Source organism: Zophobas morio, unplaced genomic scaffold (assembly GCF_036711695.1).
Source record: "Zophobas morio isolate AGI-343-1 ecotype UQ-CSIRO unplaced genomic scaffold, CSIRO_AGI_Zmor_V1 ptg000007l, whole genome shotgun sequence".
Lineage (NCBI taxonomy): Eukaryota > Metazoa > Arthropoda > Insecta > Coleoptera > Tenebrionidae > Zophobas > Zophobas morio.
In genome coordinates, this window is record NW_026972112.1 from 6,406,127 (window position 1) to 6,426,879 (window position 20,753).

General features: G+C 31.7%; 2 protein-coding genes across 7 annotated transcripts in view; one reads left to right on the top strand and one right to left on the bottom strand.

Annotated features, from left to right (window-relative positions):
* The window catches only part of LOC135124378 (sushi, von Willebrand factor type A, EGF and pentraxin domain-containing protein 1), a 142,115-nt gene that overhangs the window by 60,104 nt on the left and 61,258 nt on the right, over positions 1–20,753 (bottom strand). For 4 of the 6 annotated variants that reach the window (XM_064049407.1, XM_064049408.1, XM_064049406.1 and 1 more), the window contains exons 1-2: positions 1,545–2,528; positions 1,005–1,186 (exon numbers count right to left, since the gene is read on the bottom strand). In XM_064049407.1, the coding sequence (XP_063905477.1) occupies positions 1,005–1,186; positions 1,545–2,484 (1,122 nt within the window). In that variant the 5' untranslated portion in view covers positions 2,485–2,528. Of the gene's footprint in view, positions 1–1,004; positions 1,187–1,544; positions 2,529–20,753 lie in introns of those variants that run through there. The other 2 variants (XM_064049409.1, XM_064049410.1) reach the window with 2 other exon arrangements.
* On the top strand, positions 18,148–19,242 carry LOC135124050 (procathepsin L-like). The gene is made up of 3 exons (XM_064048909.1): positions 18,148–18,240; positions 18,290–18,640; positions 18,688–19,242. Exons 1-3 carry the CDS (start codon positions 18,148–18,150, stop codon positions 19,240–19,242), a joined length of 999 nt encoding a protein of 332 aa, XP_063904979.1.

The following is a 20,753-nucleotide window of genomic DNA, read 5'->3' on the forward strand; positions in this document are numbered from 1 at the left end:
ACTATTAATATATGATAATCAAACCGAAAACCGTTTTACTATAAACACGATGGTATTAAAAACAAAGCAATTTGTTTACATATTGTTAAGTTAATCCTGCAAATGAGTAATGTGCCGGCCAAAATATGAAAAATAATTTTTGCAATCTCATCGTGACGTGCGATGACGTCACTGTTACGTGAGCTACCTGTCCAAAGGTCGCATTTTTCGGTCCTTTGTGTTTAGTTTTAATTTCTGTTTGATGACGACGCGTCCTTTTGGCGTAAAAGTAGAGCAATTTCGCGAATTTCTAATTTATTATTAACAAATATTAGGGAAAATATGTTGTGTTATTGCTGTGAACACGAATGAAAATGGATATTTTTCCGAAAAGGACCGAAAACAGGGTAAGTAGGATTCCAGTTTTAATTCATCAGGTTCCGTGATTCGTTTACTCGACAAAGTTTAAATTTTGGGGAAATTTTCGAAACGATTGAAGTTGGTCGATGAAAGCGTCCCATTTAAAAAAAAATCATCAATGACGTTATAACTTTTACAAATTTGACATACAAATTTTTTGACATATGTCAAAAGATGGACAGTAAAATGAAAGGCTTGACATGTTTTCGCATTTTGCTGTGCTTTTTATGAATTATTGTACATTCCTTTATCATAAACTTGTATATAAAGTCATTATTTCTTAAATCCAAAGTTTAATAACTATAATGTGATATTACCAACAACTGTAAAATTGATATTATATAACCCATTAGAAAATCAATCGACGGTATTGAAGTCTAGTCTCCCCGCATTGATAAATTAGTGCACTCTGGGGAACACATGTACGGGTAATAACTGGTGTATTGATGCACAACACGTGATGCTCAAAATAATATGTTCCGTGTCCAGTACTACAAACTCAATAGCAATAAATTCTCTCCTACTGTTATTACCGCACAAAATCAAGCATAAAATGCTAGATCTACTATTAGGACCTACAAGACACAACTGCAAAAAACACTCACCAACTGCGTGGCCTGTGCATCATCCCTCGGGCACAACGTCGACGGGGAGTTTCTCGGGTTCTTATAAATTTTCCCATCATCCTCAACTTCTGACGAATCATCGTCATCCCATTCATCATCGTCGTCGTCGGGGTTCGGGGTTGTGCTGATCGTGACCGATCGCTCTAACCGCATCGACAACACTGCAATAGGAAATGTAGCCAAATAATTGCAAATTGTCAAGAGGAGATAGATTTATAGATTTGGTCGGCGAAGTTTAATAGATTATTAAAACGTGTCGATTGCGGCCGGATCCCAGCCGGAACGATTCATCACAGCCCGGATTAATCCAGTGATGTTGCGATGCCAGACGTAAGGGAAAAATACGTAGGAAGGAAAAGGAGTGAATTATGGCCCGTGCCGGAGTTATTTTAAGGTGATAGTAATTAGAAGGGTTCGAGGACTCAATTTCACAGAAAGTGTTTCTGCCGTTGCTATAAATTTTATATCGGGTGTACAAAAATAAAAAATACACAATCTTCAAAAAAGAGTCTTAATTACATTGAGAAGGTGCAGGTGACACGTAAACTTTAACACCTCTTGTACTATGAGACGAAATCCACTCTTGTATTTTAGAATAACATTCACACTTCCATGGATTTCCAGAAAGATAATTTCTCTGCGCAGTCAACAAACGACTAAGACTCCCATTTAAACACTCCAGTTTATTATTAGCAATTTCAAAATCCTCTGCAACAACGTTGTCAAAATCTTCTTCATCCCACCCACTTATTTCATTGTTTCCCAAACTCAAAGCTCCCAACCCAGAATCCCCAAACATGGCGCCCGAAATTCTTTTAATTCTATTATAACCCAGCTGCAAACCACCGTAAATATTTTCCAAACCACCATCTGGAATATGTTCGATGAAATTATGCTGAAGCCTCACAATGCGCATTTGTTTATTTTTAAACCACCTCGGGTTAAATTCCTTGATACTATTGTTACGCAAACTCAAAACGTCCAAATTCTTCAAACCATCGAAAGCAGTGGGAGAGATGTAGTCGATGTTGTTACCATCCAGAGAAAGATACGTCACATTTAAATCCACGAAAACTCCATCCTTGATTTTTGTTAGTTTGTTCCGGTCTAGAATCAGCTCCTTCATCCGGGGCAAATTTTTTAAAGCTCCTGGACGTATGTCTTCGATTTGGTGGTCCTGTAGCTCCAGAATGAACAAACTGTCAAAGTCGGTTACTGCGTTTTCGTAAACCACGGGGATTGGGTCTCCTTTTTTTATAAATATTGCGTAAATGGATTTGTGTGGGAGGATATTTCGTAGATTGGCGACTTCAGGAACAAATATTGTGACGGATTTGTCGTTGTAGATGTGACTGGTGACTGTTACATTTTTAAAAGTTACGCCGGTTTTGAGATTGATTGATGACGCACTGATGGTTAAAACGTTAACAATTAACGATAATACTGTTTTAGCACACATGGTTGTAAACTTAGTTAAGAATTTTGTAAGTTTGCGTTTGATTATGTATCCGTGACCCTATATGATTGGAGCTAAGGTTATCTGCACAGGATTCCCCATATTTATGAGCTGCGAAACTTGGGAAAACCGGGTTTTGTTTGACAGGTAAGGTGTGTATTATTGGACCATCATGACTCATGAATATGTTACATAAAAGCCAATCCTCCGGAAAAATTCAGCCCGCAGAAAACAACGAACTGTATATAAATGTGGAATCTGAATTTTTAAAATGTATTTAGTTGCACAACAACAAGCAGTTGAATTTTTTACTCGTGCTCAAACAGTGTAAACTCGTTATTAATGAGAATGACAAAGAGACCGCGTTAACACAATATTATTAGTGCAAGTGTTTACAAAATCTGAGCAATAATAGACTCGCTGAGTTTAGCAAATTAGTTGATGGCAATGGATATCACTTACACATCGTTCTGTAGACTTGCTTTAATTGGGGTCTGCTTTCTAACAAACTTCAAAGGGAAGTAAAGGTTTGTTATGAAGAATGGCTATACTTTCATGTGTTTTAAAAACTTCATATCTCCTAGCGGTTTGTCTGTCGTCTGTCTGACGTCTCTTTGTTGGAGGTTTGCTTAGACATTACATAAAGCATAAATACGTCATTAACTACACATTTTTGTGTTTTACAGTTGATGTTTTTTCAAATTTCCACTGTAAAATTCTGTCTTCACTCTATCAACAACATTTTGTATGAAGTAAAACTTCGTTCTACATCAGAGAACTTGTTTGATCTACCGACCAGAGCGCACTCAGGCCAATATCGACTCTAATCGTTCAGAAACAACTTGAAAGAAATAATTTTTTAATTATGTTTGGTACTAGCAAAATTCCGCAAACTAATAATACTGTTGGAATCGATATCATGCAATAGATTTTTTTCGGAAAAGTGTAGATATTTTTGTCTTCTGGAAAAATAATGTTCAGCGAAATAAGCGAGGTCCAACTATAAATCTTATTTTGATTTCGTGCTACAATTAATTTTAAAAACAAGAGCAAAATGTATGTTGTTGAAGTGTCACTAAAGATTCTGCAAAGTCGATTAAAAAAAAAAAAGTACATGACCATCTTAACGATTTAGTAGATACCTAATATTCCCGAATGACAAAATTTACATTTGAAAGCTCTTGACAGCTGGGCTACCTGAATTGTGAGTATTACAATCATACAAATAATTACATCGCATTCGTTGAACATACAGGTAATAAAGAGCAGCATGATAATAGAAAACAAATTATTCAGTCATGTACATGCATCTTATAATAAAATAAAATTGACAACTACTTTATATGTTAAAACGTAACACAGTCCTGAACTTGTGGTTTAGAAATCCGCGTTGAATTTTTATCCTCGACATTGAGATTTATGGATTTTCTCGATTTTCAGTTTTACGTTTTTTCAATTTCTTTCCTCTTGCATTTTACGATTTTTAAATGTTTCGATTTTCCAATTTTTGATTTTATAAACTCTCAATTTTCCGATTTTTCAATTAATCGATGTTTTGATTTTCCCGTTTCTTGACTCTTTCGATTTTTCTGTTTTCAGTTTTTCAGTTCGTCAATTTTTCGATTTTTTAGGGTTTTCTATTTTTTAAGGTCTCGATTTTTCCACTTCACTTTTATGATTTTTAGGTTTCTCAATTTTTCAATTTTTTAATTTCTCAATTTTTCAATTTTTAGATTTTTGATTTTTCAATTTTTTGAGGTTTTGATTTTTCGACTTCACTTTTTTGACTTTTTGATTTCTCAATTTTTCACTTTTTTTATTTCTCAGTTTTTGGGTATTTCAGTTTTTCCATTCTTCATTTTTTTTTTCATTTTTAATTTTTCGAAAGTTCAGTTTTGGGATTTTTCTGATTATTTATTATTCAATTTTTCTATTTTACAATTTTTCAATTTTTCAATTTCTCCATTTTCAATTTTTCTCCTCCTCAATTTTACGATTTTTAAATATTTCGATTTTTCGATTTTTCAGTTTTTGACTTTCCTAAATTCTCAATTTTTCGATTTTTCAATTAATCGTTGTTTTGATTTTCCCATTTCTTGAATATCGACTGATTCGATTTTCCAGTTCTTCAATTCTTCAGTTTTTTGATTTTTCAAGTTTTTGATTTCTCAATTTTTCTATTTTTTTAGGTTTCAAAATTTCGACTTCGACTTTTCGATTTTTGACTTCTGGATTTTTCGAGGTGTGAATTTTTCTATTTTTCAATTTTAAATTTTTCGAGATCTCGATTTTTCATTTAAATTTTTCGATATTACAATTTTTGAACTTTTCGAATTTTTCAAATGTTTCGATTTTCTTAATCTTTAGATTTTCCGACCTCCCGGTTTTAGATTTTCTGTTTTTCAAATTTTCGTTGTTTAAAATTTTTGTTTTTTTAATTTTCCTTTTTTAAATTTTTCGATTTTTCATTGTTTTGATTTCCCGATTTATCGAGATTTGGATGTTGCGATATTTTGATTGTTCAGTTTCTCGATTTATCAGTTCTTCAATTTATAACTTTTCGTTTTTTTATTTTGGCCTATTTCGGTTTATCAATTTTTCGAATTCATTACTTCTCGATTTCTCAATTTTTTGATGTTTCGATTTCTCAGTATTTCAATTTTTCAGTTTTTCGAATTTTTAAATTTGTTGATTTCTCGATTTGTCGAAGTTTTGGATCGATGCTTTGATTGTTCAATTTCTGGATTTATCAATTTTGGCCTAGTTCGGTTTCTCAATTTTTCGACTTGTGAATTTCTAAATTTCTCAATCTTTTAATTTTTCGTTTTTTCGGTTTTTCGATTTTTTACTTTTCCGATTTTCGTTTTTTTTTTCGATGTTTCGATTTTTAAAACTTTGTAGTTTCAAATTTTAGATTTTCAAATATTTTCAAGCCGAAAATCCAAAAATCGAAAAAAGCGAGTAATCAAAAAATCGAAACATCTACAAATTGAAATACTGAAACGTCGAGAAGTTGAAAAATATCGAAAAACAGAAATATCCCAAAATCGAAAAATACAAAAGTTAAAAATTGAAAAATTGAAAATTTAAAACCAAAAAAAAAGTGTAGGATTGTAGAGAAATCGAAAAATTTAAAAATCGAAAAATGGGGAAATCGAAACATCAAAAAATTGAAAAATCTAACATTTAAAAATTAGAAAAACTAAGAGAGAAATATTGAACTGAAAAATCGAAAAATCTAAAACTGAAATATCGAAAAAAATTGAAAAAGCATAAAATCCAGAAATCAAAAAAGTGAAAAACTGAGAAATCGAAAAATCGAAATGTCGAAATATCGAAAAATTGGAAATCGAGAAAAATTGAAGAATATAAAAACTGAAAAATCGCAAAACTAAAACATCAAAAAATTGAGAATTCTAAAAATTGGAAAATCAAAAACCGAAAATCGAGAAATCGAAAAATTCAAAATTTAAAAAATCGAAAATTGAGAAATCGAAAAACGTACTGAAAAATCGAAGAGTCTAATAATTGAAAAGCCGAATAGCCGGAAAATCGAAAAAGCGAGAAATCAAAAAATCGAATCATCCAAAAATTGAAAAACTGAAACATAGGGCAATAGAGAAACTGAAAAGTTGAATTTTCGTTGTTCGGTTATTAAATTTTAGATTTTCAAATTTTTCATATTTTTCGATTTTTCAATTTTTCGGTTTTACGTTTGTTACTTCCCGAGCGTAAGCAAAGGAAGTATTGTAATCGAGTCCGTCGGCCGACTCTCTACTTTTACGTTTTCTCGATCTTTCATGACCCCTAGAAGACGAAGAAATAGGTCTGCCATTTCCGTCTGTCTGTCCGTCTGTCCGTCTGTCTGCCGTCCCGGATTTTTATTAGACAGATAATCTCCGAAAGTACTAGAACGATTGTTGTAAAATGTTGTACTTATATTAGGAATATCATGTAGGTACATGGTAAAACGCTAACCAAAATTTGTCTAGTCATCCCCACCACTAATGCGATGACGTCACTTCAAAATTCTACATAGTAAATGGGTTTTATATTGTATAAAATAACATAGTCCTACACATGTAGTTTACAACTCCGAATTGAGTTTTCACCCGAAACGTCCAGATTTTTGGAAAAAAAATCAAAACTATAAAACATCATTTTGCAATTTAATTTTGAATCTGCTAACCCGAATGTTTTGAAATGTTGCAGATGTTTTAAGGCTATAAAGAGCATCATAAATCTTTAGTCAAAATATATTTGGTTATCCCCTCCAAAAACTTAATGACGTCAGCTCAAAAGTTTGCCGAATAAATCCTATCTAAAATGTATAAAATATGATGAGTTTGTACTTGTAATTTATCATTCCATTCATATTTTTTGAATTTGCATATATAGGGTGACTCAAAAAAATAATGATTGCGTAAATTTATTTTGTTGGTTTACTCAGGAACTACAAAACTGAATGCTTTGAAAACCAAAGATAATTTCCCAAAAATCGGTTAACAGCATTTCTATTTTTCATTTCAATTCTTCAATTTTTTAGTTTTTAGGTCTATGATTTTTGAATTTTTCAGATTTTCCATTCCTCTGTTTTTCTTTCATTTTGCAATTTTTCGAAATCTCAGTTTTGGGATTTTTCTTATTATTTATTATTCAATTTTTCAGTTTTTCAGTTAATCGATGTTTTGATTTTTCTTGACTATTTCAAATTTTCCAGTTCTTCAATTCTTCAATTTTGTTGATTTTACCGGTTTTTGATTTTTCAATTTTTCAATTTTTTTAAGGTTTCGATTTTTCGACTTCCCGTTTTTGATTTTTCGATTTCTCAATTTTTCAATATTTTAGATCCTCAGTTTTAGGATTTTTCAGTTTTTCCATTTTTCAGTTTTTCGACATTTTAGTTTTAGGATTTTTCAGTGTTTAGATTCTTCGACTGTTCGATTTTTGATTTCTGGATTTTTTTGTATCGATTTTTTTACTTTTTTGATATTTTAATTGTTAAATTTTTAAGGTTTTAGATTTTTCGATTTCTCGATTTTTCATTTCAGTTCTTTGATATTTTAATTTTTCAAGTTTTTCAACTGTTTCGATTTCTTAACCTTTCGATTTTTCGACTTTCCGGTTTTAGATTTTCTGTTTTTCAGTTTTTCGTTTTTTCGAATTTTAAATCTTTCAAATTTGGCTTTTATAAACTCCCAATTTTTCGATTTTTCAATAAGTCGATGTTTTGATTCTCCCATTTCTTGATTCGAGTGTTTCGGTTTTCCTGTTCTTCAATTATTCAATTTTTCGAGTTTTTGATTTTTCAATTTCTCGGTTCTTCAAGTTTTCGATTTCCCGATTTTTAATGAAGCACAGAACGTAAACATTGTTGTAGGGACGAAAGTATGCCACCGACACAAGTTTGCGAAACTTCACCTAGATAACACAAAACACATCTCAAGAATGTTCTCCAGATTCGAGAGCAAGGAAATTGGCTTAACTATGTTAGAACGTCCTTTGCTAGTCCACCAGTTACACCAATCACAAGCGTTGCTTTATTGTTGACAGAAATAGAGAATGGAACGTTCAAACTGTAGACATAAACCCATTCAGTGGTATATTGTATTACACGGGACACTGTTTTTGCAGAACCTTTGCAACGCAATTAAATATAAAGTGGCCATATCTAAGAAAATAACTGAAAAAGTAAAGTGCAGTCGCAACCATAGACGTCATCTGCAACAATAAATTCTGGAACACATTTTAGGAATCTGATTCTGGAAGTAAGGAGGGAAACGTTAATGATTCAAGTTAGACCGAAGTAGCATTATACGAAAGAATTATAGAAAATGAGATTCCAACTTCTACAAAAGGCGATAATTCACACAAGTTTAAGCAAATCAGTTCCAGGCACTACTTTAAACAAATGGTTCTTCTGTGCCGTTGACGCAATTTTTACGAACATAACTCAAATAAAATTTAATGTTAAATTGTAAGTCTTAACCACGTTTATAAATATGGACTGTGTACTAACACTTTGTTGCTAGTGTGTATTTACTTATTTGAATAACTATACTCTAATGGAAAATTGTTGACAATGAAAATTCCATTAATTTATTTATTAATTTATTAATAAAACAATAAAATTACATCGCATTATATTTTTCTTTGAAAACTTAATAAAAATTTTCCGACTTTTGTTTTCTTATGTCAAAACCAGTGGCGTAAATAATACTTTCATTTTTTCAATTTTACGATTTTAGATTTTTTCATATTTTCGGTTTTTAATTGTTTCATTTTAAGTTTTTCTGTGTCTCAATATTTAATTTTTCAGTTTTTCGTTCTTTCAGTGTTACAGTTTTTCGACTTTACAATTTAGACGATTCTATAATTTTTCGATTTTACAATTTTTGGATTTTCTAATTTTTCGATTCGATAATTTTTTTTCGACTTTTAAGTTTCTCGATCTCTGGTTTTTCAATGTTTCAGTTTTTCATTTCTTCAGTTCTTCGATTTGCAAATTTTCGTTTTTCCAGTTTTTCGGTTTTTAATTTTTTCCGATTTTTTCAACTTTTCGAATAAAAAATTGAAAAATTGCAAAATTCTAAATCGACAATCAAAGACAACGAAACGAAAAACTGTAAAACCTAAGTCCTAAACTGAAAAATCTAAAAATTGGAAACCAAAAACTTGAAAACTTGAAAAATCGAAAGATTAAAAACTGAGACACTTTATAAAATCGAGAAAGTGCAAAATCGAAAACAGAAGAAATTCGAAAATCAGCAAACTGTGAAAACCAAAAATTACAAAATTGAAAAGTTAAAAAAAAAGAAGATCGCGGAATGGAATAAACAAAGACTGAAAATTTTAAATTTAATAAACGAAAAATTATAAAATCGAAAAAAGCTTTGAAAAAATAAAGCAAATTGAAAGAGAAAAATTGTGATACAAAATCTAGAAAATAAAAATTAAAAAAGCGGCGAAATGAAAAATAAAAATCAAGAATTTGAAAAAAAATAAGGGAAGAAAAAATTGAAAAATTGAAAAATCAAAAAATTAAAATTGACAAACTGAAGTTGAAAAAGTGAAAGTTGTAATAATGCAAAATTGCAAAGTTGAAAAATTGCAAATCGAAAAACTGAAAAATTTGGAAGTCGAGAAATTCTAAATGCGTAAAAATTAAAGTTGAAAAAGGAAAAATTGTAAAACGAAAAATTGTAAAATCAACAAATGATAAAGAAAAAACGAGAAATTGTGGTACATTTCAAAAAATTCAAAATGGAAAAACTGAAACATAAAAACGAAAAAATGAAAAACTATGAGTTAAAAACCGAAAAATTGACCAATCGGAAAACTGAAAATTGTAAAACTAGAAAATTGAAGAAACGAAAAACTAAAAAATCAAAAATTTAAAAATTGGCAGATTGAAAAGTCGAAAAAGTGAAAAAATGTATTAACGAAAAATTTCAAATCGAAAAACTGAAAAATTGAAAAAATTAAAGTTGAAAAAAGAAAAAGAAAAATTATAATATAAAAAATTGTGAAATCAAAAAATGACAAAATCGAAGATAAAGAGCAAACCAAAAATTCAAAAATCGAAAAACTAAAAAATTTTGAAGTCGAGAAATTTTAAATGTGTAAAAATTAAAGTTGAAAAAAGAAAAATTATAAAACGAAAAATTGTAAAATCAACAAATGATAAAGAAAAACGAGAAATTGTGGTACATATCAAAAAATTCAAAATCGAAAAACTGAAAAATAAAAAAATCAAGAATTTAAAAATTGGCAAACTGAAATGTCGAAAAAGTGAAAAAATGTATTAACGAAAAATTTCAAATCGAAAAACTGAAAAATTGAAAAAATTAAAGTTGAAAAAAGAAAAAGAAAAATTATAAAATGAAAAATTGTGAAATCAGAAAATTACAAAATCGAAGATAAAGAGCAAACCAAAAATTCAAAGATCGAAAAAGTGAAAAATTATGAATTGAAAAATTGAAAAATCTAAAAATTAAAAACTAAGAAACTTAAAATTCGAAACTGTAAAATCAAAAAATTGTAAATCGAAACATTCATGAATCGAAAAATTGAAAAATTTGGAAGTCGAGAAACTCTAAATGTGTAAAAATTAAAGCTGAAAAAAGAAAAATTATAAAACCAAAAATTGTGAAATCAGAAAATGATAAAATCGAAGATAAAGAGCAAACCAAAAATTCAAAAATCGGAAAACTGAAAAATTATGAATTGAAAAATCGAAGAAGCGGAAAACTGAAAAATGTAACAATTAAAAACTAAGAAAATTAAAATTCGAAACTGTAAAATCAAAAAATTGTAAATTGAAACATTCATGAAACGAAAAACTGAAAAATCAAAAAATTCTAAAAGAGGGAAATCGAAAAATAAAAATCAAGAACTTGAAAAACTGAAGAAACGAAAAATTGCCAAATCAAAAAATCGAAGAAACGAAAAGCTAAAAAATCAAAAATTTAAAAATTGGCAAACTGAAAAGTCGAGAAAGTGAAAAAATGTATTAACGAAAGATTGCAAATCGAAAAACTGAAAAACTGAAAAAATTAAAGTTGAAAAAAGAAAAAGAAAAATTATAAAATGAAAAATTGTGAAATCAAAAAATGACAAAATCGAAGATAAAGAGCGAACCAAAAATTTAAAAATCGAAAAATTAAAAATTAAGAAACTTAAAATTCGAAACTGTAAAATCAAAAAATTGTAAATCGAAACATTCATGAATCGAAAAATTGAAAAATTTGGAAGTCGAGAAACTCTAAATGTGTAAAAATTAAAGTTGAAAAAAGAAAAATTATAAAACGAAAAATTGTGAAATCAGAAAATGATAAAATCGAAGATAAAGAGCAAACCAAAAATTCAAAAATCGGAAAACTGAAAAATTATGAATTGAAAAAGAGAAGAAACGGAAAATTGAAAAATTTAAAAATGAAAAACTAAGAAAATTAAAATTCGAAACTGTAAAATCAAAAAATTGTAAATTGAAACATTCATGAAACGAAAAACTGAAAAATAATAACGAGAAAATGAAAAATTATGAATTAAGAACTTGAAAAAATGAAGAAACGAAAAATTGAAAATTCAAAAAATTGTAAAATAGGGATATCGTAAAATAAAAATCAAGAACTTGAAAAACTGAAAAAACGAAAAAGTGCCAAATCGAAAAACTAAAAATTGTAAAATCAAAAAATTGAAGAAACGAAAAACTAAAAAATCAAAAATTTAAAAATTGGCAAACTGAAAAGTCGAAAAAGTGAAAAAATGTATTAACGAAAAATTGCAAATCGAAAAACTGAAAACTTTTAAAAATTAAAGTTGAAAAAAGAAAAAGAAAAATTATAAATTGAAAAATTGTGGAATCAAAAAATGACAAAATCGAAGATAAAGAGCAAACCAAAAATTCAACAATCGAAAAACTGAAAAATTATGAACTGAAAAATTGAAGAAACTTAAAATTCGAAGCTGTAAATGAAACATGAAACGAAAAACTGAAAAATTTGGAAGTTGTGAAATTGACAAAACTGAAAAAATTAAAGTTGTAAAAACGAAAAATTGTAGTATAAAAAAATTGTAAATTCGAAGAAAACGAAAAATTGTGCCAAAAATCTAGCTGAAGGTAATTAAATCTAGATTATTCGAAAAATTATAAGATTTGATTTTGCGAATTTTACTTTTCGGTACAGTAGTTTCGGAGATAATAAATAACAATGAAATAAGAATTTTAAAAAAATCGGGCAGACGGATAACAGACAGATAGACGAAAACGGGAGACCTATTTTTCGTACTCTAGGAGTCATGAAACACCGAGAAAACATAAAAGTAGCTAGTCGTCCAATGGACTCAATTCCAAAGCTTCCTTTGCTTAAACTCAGGGCGTAAAACCATAGGGCGAAGTTTTAAATTTCAGTCAGGTCAGAGAATCCATAATTATAAATGTCCGGCTTTTATCCCACCACACTATAGCCAAATTTATCATTAAAACGAACAAAAAATTCTATAGAAAAAAGCACGGACAAGAACCATTACCATAACGTTTTTCATACGTCGAAATTTATGCGTCGTCCCTAACACTCCCAACGCATGAACAAAAAACCTAAATGTAGGACAGTCCATAAAGAGCCGGCCTAACCCTTCCCAAGATGGCAATAATTAACCGAGTGCTTTCCGGCAAATGACTCGATAATCCTGGCTCGTTAGCCAAATTAAGAACGTCTGCAAAATGACACGCGTGTATAAATAATCAGAGGTCCGTGCATTATGAAGCAACGAAACGAGGGCTTAAAGGGCGGCCTTGTTTCGGGTAAATAGGAACACATGGCGTATTACCGCCGCCGCCGCCGCCGCCGCCAGCCTTTTTACAGCGAATGTAACACGAAAACGTTATCAGAATAACCGCCAGGGAAAATTTCAGAGCCAAAGCCGACCAAAGAGATAAAGTTATTTATTGCGTTGCTCGACGACTCGCAAACCCGACCTTTGCAAACAGGATTCGGGATTGACGTGATAGGAAGTCGGGCCGGCGGTTGCTTTAAATACACACACTTTTATTGGGGTGCATTAGTTTGTTGGTTTAGAGTGCTTAATCACGTATTTGGGGGAGGAAATTAAGCCAGACGCTGGCCTCGTTCGGGGCGTAAAAACGAGCCAACTTTTACGACGACGAAAACTTGAGACTTAAAGCGGATGACTTACTCCTTTATTTGGGGATTTCACAGATTTTGGGGAAAACAGGCAACTTCAGACGTGGCTGGAAGATAAAAGCTGGGGACGAGGGAAACGCTAATGCAGCAAAAATTTGCTGAAAGAGTCTTTACGGCTTCGCACGGCGATGGAATTAAACAGGTGTCAAAGGCGGCGAGGAACGAACAGGAAATGCCGCTTTATAAACCTGGATTGTCATTTACAAAACGTCAAGTTTGCCGTTTTGTTTAGTTTTTAGTTATATAAAATAAAGAAAAAGCAAGAGAGAACAAAAAAAAAAGAACAAAGTTTCAATTAACAGAAGAATTCCTAACATTAATTTAATTTCAAAATCTTTCCTTTGACCCTACTAAGTTCGAAACTTTTCCCCTCTTCCAGTTTAACACCTTGTTTTACTCTCCAAGTTAGGGAAGCATTGTAATAGGGCCCATTTAGCAAATGACTAGTTTCATGTTTTCCCGACGTTTCATAGTTGCTATGTTATGATATAAAAAGCGTGAAAGTTGTATAAGGATATTTTTTTTTCCAATTATTTTACTTTTCTCTGCCTATTTTGTTCTAAAATCTGAATGTTCTGCACCCCTAAGCACATATTCCTTGCGCAGCTTTGATGTATTAAATACCCCAAGCCCTCCTACAACTTTCTTTTTGAGTTCTCCTCCTGTATTAATTACTTCGTGATGGGTTAAAATTGATTCAATTAACCGAAAATTGGTGTCAGATTGTCGACGATTTTCCTAGACAGAAAATCTCCGAAACTACAAAACCGATTTTAGTGAAATTTTAAAAGAATTTTAAGTAAGTCGTATCAACGGTAGAACGCTAAGCAACAAAGCTAAATTTACATGTTAAGCAAAATATTATTTTAGTCCGTTTCATTTATTGAAATGCATCAACTGTCCTTCTTTTAGCAGAAATGTTTTAAAAGAAGGTATTTTATAATACTAAAATGTACAACAATATAATTCGTTTTTTTCCGGAGCGATAGCCCAGAGGAGTATTATAATGAGCTCACTTTGACGAAGGTCCAATTTTATGTGTCCCTCACATGTCGTAGAATACGTAATGCAGGTTTGCGGTTTCTATCTGTCTGTGGTATGTCGTCCGTTTGGCTTGCATCAGTCAGCGATTTTATTAGGTAGATAATCTCCGAAACCACTGAACTGCTTGTTGGCAAATTTTATATGTATTTTTGGAATATCGTGTAAATGGTAAAAGCTATCACCTCAAGCTTTCGCATGGTAAATGCTATTTACATTATTAAATAACACACGCCTCTAATTGTGGTTTATGAATCCATCTCAGTGTTTTATCTTTCATTCAAAATTGTATGAAAACATTTTATCTAGCGTCGTACTAATAAAGCGAAGGTGGCGGGTTGGATTTCCCCGTGGCCCACTTTTTTTTCTTGCACTTGACTGTTATCATCTATTTTTTTTTTTTTTTTTTTAAAACTAGGTTTGTTTGATTGACAAAAATTATTCATAATTCTGATACACAGATTAAAAAAACTGGTTTGGTTAAATGGGATTTACTTAAATAAATAAACAAACAAAAGAATACAATTATTCGAACATAGTACCTAATATTTCAATTTTTGTACATATCATGTTAGGAGACTATTATAGATAACAGATTACAGGGCATCAGAGAGGATTTTTCTGAATTTTAGGAAAAAAACTTTAGAATGCCTCCGACATTCTTTCAACTTCTCTAAAAAATAAGACACTAGGGGACCCCGAGATTCTCTAACATTTTAAGGAAAAAATGTTAGAACTACCCCGAGATACTTCCCTAAACAATAACACAGTAGGGGACCTCGAAATTCTTTCACATTTTAGGGAAAAACACTAAGGCACCCGGAGATTTTTTCAACGTCTCTAAAAAAAATACACTAGGGGACCCCGAGATTCTTTCATATTTTAGGGAAAAAATGTTAAAACCACCCCGAAATACTTGGAACTTCTCTAAAAAATAAAGCACTAGGGGACCCCGAGATTCTTTTCATTTCAGGGAAAAAACGTTAGAATTCCCCCGAGGTTCTTTCAACTTCTCTAAAAAAAAGACACTAGGGGACCCCGAGACTCTTTCACATTTTAGGGACAAAATGCCTTTAAGATACTTTCAACTTCTCTAAGAGATAAGACACTAGGGAACCTCGATATTCTTTCACATTCTAGGGAAAAACACTAAGGCGCCCAGAGATTTCTTCAACTGCTCTAAAAAAAGATATTAGACAACCCCAAGATTCTTTCGTATTTTAGAAAAAATAACACTAGAGGCCTTTGAGATTTTTCAGTTTCTTAAAAAATCGCTAGGGTACCCCTAGATCCTTTAAAAGCTTCTCTATAAAAAAACATTCAGAGACCCCGAGAATATGACACATTTTAGGGAAAAAGACTAGGGTCCCCCGAGATTCTTTCAACTTCTCTAGCAAAAAAATACGCTAGGGGACCTCCAGATTCTTTCGCATTTTAGTGAAAAAACGTTAGAATGTCCCCGAGATACTTTCCTTTTTTCTAAAAAGTAAGACATTAGGGGACCCCGAGATTCTTTCGCATTTTAGGGGAAAAACGTTAGACTGCCCCCGAGATTCTTTCAACTTCTCTAAAAAAAAGACACCAGGGAATCTCGAAACTCTTTCACATTTTAGGGACAAAATGCCTTTCAAATTCTCTAAGAGATAAGACACCATGGGTCCTCGAGATTCTTTCACATTTTAGGGAAAAATACTAAGGCGCCCAGAGATATCTTCAACTGCTCTAAAAAGGAGATATTAGGGAACCCCAAGGTTCTTTCGTATTTTAGAAAAAATAACACTAGAGGCCCTTGAGATTTCTTCGATCAGTTTCTTAAAAAATTACTAGGGTACCCCTAGATCCTTTAACAGCTTCTCTATAAAAAAAACATTCAGAGACCCCAAGAATATGACACATTTTAGGGAAAAAGACTAGGGTCCCCCGAGATTCTTTCAACTTCTGTAAAAGTAAGATACTAGGGGACCCTGAGATTCTTTCATATTTTAAGGAAAAAACGTTAGAATGCCCCCGAGATTCTTTCAACTTTTCTAAAAAAAAAGACACCAGGGAACCCCGAAACTCCTTCACATTTTAGGGACAAAATGCCTTTCAAATTCTCTAAGAGGTAAGACACCAGGGGGCCTCGAGATTCTTTCACATTTTAGGGAAAAAACACTAAGGCGCCCAAAGATTTCTTCAACTTCTCTAAAAAAAGATACTGGGGACCCCGAGATTCTTTCGTATTTTAGAAAAATAACACTTGAGGCCTTGAGATTTTTTCAGTTTCTTAAAAAACACTAGGGTACCCCTAGGTCTTTTAAAAACTTCTCTACAAAAAAAAAACATTCGGAGACCCCGAGAATATGACACATTTTAGGTAAAAAGACTAGGGTCCCCCGAGATTCTTTAAATTTCTGTAAAAATAAGGTACTAGGGGACCCCCAGATGCTTTCACATTTTAGGAACAAAATGCTCCTGAGATACTTTCAACTTCTCCAAAAGATAAGACACTAGGGGACCTCGAGATTCTGTCACAATCTAGGGAAAAACACTAAGGCGCCCAGAGATTTCTTCAACTGCTCTTAAAAAAAGAAATAAGGGGACCCCAAGATTCTTTCTTAATTTAGAAAAAATAACACTAGAGACCCTTGAGATTTTTTCAGTTTCTTAAAAAACACGAGTGTACCTCTAGAACCTTTAAAATTTTCTCAATAAAAAAAAAACATTCAGAGACCCCGAGAATATGACACATTTTAGGGAAAAAGACTAGGGTCCTCCGAGATTCGTTTAACTTCTCTCAAAAAGAATATACTAGGAGACCTCAAGATTCTTTCACATTTTTGAGAAACAACACTAGGCGCCCCGACATTTTTTCAACTTCTCTAAAAAAAAGGTCACTAGGGGACCCCGAGATTCTGTCATATTTTAGAAAAAACACACTAGGGCGCCCCGAGATTTTTTCAACTCCTCTAAAAAAAGATACTAAGGGACCCTAAGATTCTTTCACATTTTAGGGACAAAATGCCCCTGAGATACTTTCAACTTCTCTAAGAAATAAGACAATAGCGGATCTCGAGATTCTTTCACATTTTACGGATAAAACACTAAGGCGCCCGAAGTATTCTTCAACTTCTCTAAAAAAAGATGCTGGAGGACTCTGAGATTCGTTCGTATTTTAGAAAAATAACACTAGATGCCCTTGAGATTTTTTCAGTTTCTTAAAAAAACACTAGAGTACCCCTAGATCCTTTAAAAGCTTCTCTATAAGAAAAAATATTCAGAGATCCCGAGAATATGACACATTGTAGGGAAGAAACACTAGGGTCCTCCGAGATTCTTTCAACTTCTCTGAAGAAAAAAGACACTAGAGCACCATGAAATTCTTTCACATTTTAGGTAAAGACACTACTCCCCCGGACCCCCCAGATTTTCAATTTCTCTAAAGTACACTGGGGACCCAGAGATTATTTTACATTTTAGAAAAAAAAATAATACTAGAGGTTGCCGAGATTCGGTGGCAGATATATTTAAAAAGTAATTTCAAATCCACAACATAATCCGTAAAAACTTGACAAGCAAATAGATAACTAATTAAACAAACGAGTAGAAACAATAATTAAAGAATTAACTATTATACTACAGAAACTAAAATTATCTTTTCACGTATTCTAAATATTTTTCCAATGATATAAGATCGTTAATTATCTTCTCTTGGAATGTGTCAAGTTCCACAAATAATAATAATAATCACATAAAATATGCCGTTATTTAAATGTTTAAACTAGATTAAAACTATTATTACAACATTAATCCAAAATGTCAGAATTATTTTATAAATACGAATAACCAAACAAGAATCATCACATACGCCTTGTCGCAAAATGAGATAAAAAGAAACGATTTTCTGAAGTGTGTATCAAAACCAACAAGAACAACCAAAATGAAGATCCTTATAATTCTACTCGTGACTTTTCACACGTCCCAAGCCATTGTGTCCAAATCTATTGTTAACGAAAGATGGAACAAATTTAAGGTAAATTTCCAAAAAAGTCAAAAACTATTAACAAATAACATTTTTGAAGCAATCAAACACGGGATGTTTCGACAACCCGAGAGAAGAACGCTTCAGAAAAACAATTTTCAATAAGAAGATACAAGAAATAGAAGATCACAACGAAAGGTACAGAAAGGGTTTAGAAACCTACAAAATGGGCATCAACCAATTTGCCGATTACACAGAAGAAGAACTGATGGTGTACACTTACGGGTTAGAAGTGCCATTGGAAGAACCAGAGCCTTTGATTCGGATTGAAACTAATGGATCTTTTGCAACGAGAATAGGGCTACCGGCGTCTTTCGACTGGCGTGACAGTGGCATGGTAACGCCCGTTAAACACCAAGGAGGTTGTGGTTCCTGCTGGGCGTTTTCGACCGTAAGTACTTCAAGTTAAATGCAAAGAAAATCAAATATTTGTTCCAGATCGCTGCACTCGAATCCCATTACAAAATTCAGTATGGTTCTACGGTTACTATGAGCGAACAGCAACTGGTGGATTGTATTCCGGAAGGTGGGGGTTGTACGGCAGGATGGGTAACAGGTGCCTATAGGTATATTGAAAAAAATGGAGGAATTAACTATGATCGGGATTATCCCTATCAAGGCAAAGTTGTCTCTTGTCGATATAACTCTGATAAATTGAAAGTCAGTATCAGAGGGTATGCGTACTTGACTGAACCTAATGAAGACATGATTAAGGATATGGTTGCAACTCAAGGACCTGTTTCTGTCGTCATAGATGCTCGTGGTCCTTTTTCTAGTTATAGTGGTGGTGTTTACTACAACCCTTCATGTACCACGACTACTTTCACACATGCGGTTTTGATTGTTGGATATGGTAACGAAAATGGACAAGATTATTGGTTGGTGAAGAATTCGTGGGGTCCGAAATGGGGGCTGGGTGGGTACATTAAGATGGCGCGGAATCGTAACAACCATTGTGGGATTGCCAGCTACGCCACTTATCCTGTTTTTTGAGTTAACTCAAGGTAGAAAAGTATATATGCTAAAACATGTAATATTAATTATTGAATAATAATAAAACAAAAACGGCCGAATTGACTACTTTTTTGTTTTTCCCTACTTCTACGAGTATGATCTGTCTACTATATCAGCCAGTGGACTAAGTAGAAAACTAAAAATCACAACATTTCCAGTATTCGTAATCTTCACTTTAATCTTATGAAATGATTGGTTACTAAGGCTCGGATAATATGCAAAATGCATATTTTTGCATATTCTGCATATTTCGTCGCCAGAGAACTTGTTTGATCTACAGACCAAAGCGCGCTCAGGCCAGTGTCGACTCTATAAGCGTTCAGAAGCGATTTGGTTGGTTTGGACTATAATTTCTGCGGGAAATATTTGTTTGGTTAGATTTTATAACGAATTAGTGAACATTTTTGGTATATATCTAGATGGTTTTGTTTACAAATATATAACACATGTCACATGTTTCACTCGATTTTGTCATGTAACTATTTTTTTGTTTAACTAAGAATTAATTCTTTAATTGTGTTTTATACCAGCAAAACGTCTTCAATTAACAAGATTGTTGAAGTCGTAATAATCCAGTGGATTTTTTTCGGGGGGAAAATGTCGTAATTTTTATAATTTAGAAACATTGTTATCTACTTTGTATGAATTTTTAAGTGTTTCAGTGATAAATTTTGTGGTTATTTTCGATCGAAAGCGTGAAAAATCAAAAAATTTTAAAAATCGAAAAACCAAGATGTCAAGAAATCAAAACATAAAAAAATCGTAAAACCGAAAAATTTAAATTTCGAAAAATTTAAATTGTAAAAAATTGAAAAATTGAACAATAGAAATATCGAAGAATTGAAAATCGAAAAATCGAAACATCAAAAAAATGTAAAAAATAAAAATTTCAAAAATCTAAAATTTAAAAACCGAAAAAAGAGAAATCCAGAAATCGAAACTCCAAAATTTAAAAAACTGAATAATTGAAAAATTGAAAGATGGAAAAACTGGAAAATCGAAAATCGAGAAATCGAAAAATTAAAAGATCGAGAAATTGAAAAGTCGAAAAGTTGAAAAATTGAGAAACCGAAATAGGCCAAAATCGAAAAAACGAAAAGTTAAAAGTTGAAAAATTGGAAAACCGAAAAATCTAAAAGCGTAAAAGTAAAAGAACGAAAAAAGGAAAAATGGAAAAACTGGGAAACCGAATTAGGCCAAAATAAAAAATCGAAAAATTATAAATGGAAAAACTGATACACAATCAAAATATCGAAACATTCAAATTTCGATAAACCGGGAAATCAAAACATTGAACAAAATGAAAATTTAAAAGATGAAAAATTAAAAAATCGAATATTCGAAAAAACGAAAAATTGAAATACAGAAAATCGAAAACCGGGAAGTCGAAAAGTCGAAGATTTTAAAAATTCGAGAAATTGAAATATCAAAGAATTGAAATGAAAAATCGAGAAATTGAAAAATCTAAAATTTTAAATAAAAACTGAAAT

Coding starts and splice junctions, on each gene's coding strand:
- LOC135124050 (XM_064048909.1), top strand. CDS start 18,148: ATGAAGATCCTTATAATTCTACTCGTGACTTTTCACACGTCCCAAGCC. Junction 18,241..18,289: donor AAAGATGGAACAAATTTAAG/GTAAATTTCCAA, acceptor ACATTTTTGAAG/CAATCAAACACGGGATGTTT. Junction 18,641..18,687: donor CCTGCTGGGCGTTTTCGACC/GTAAGTACTTCA, acceptor TATTTGTTCCAG/ATCGCTGCACTCGAATCCCA.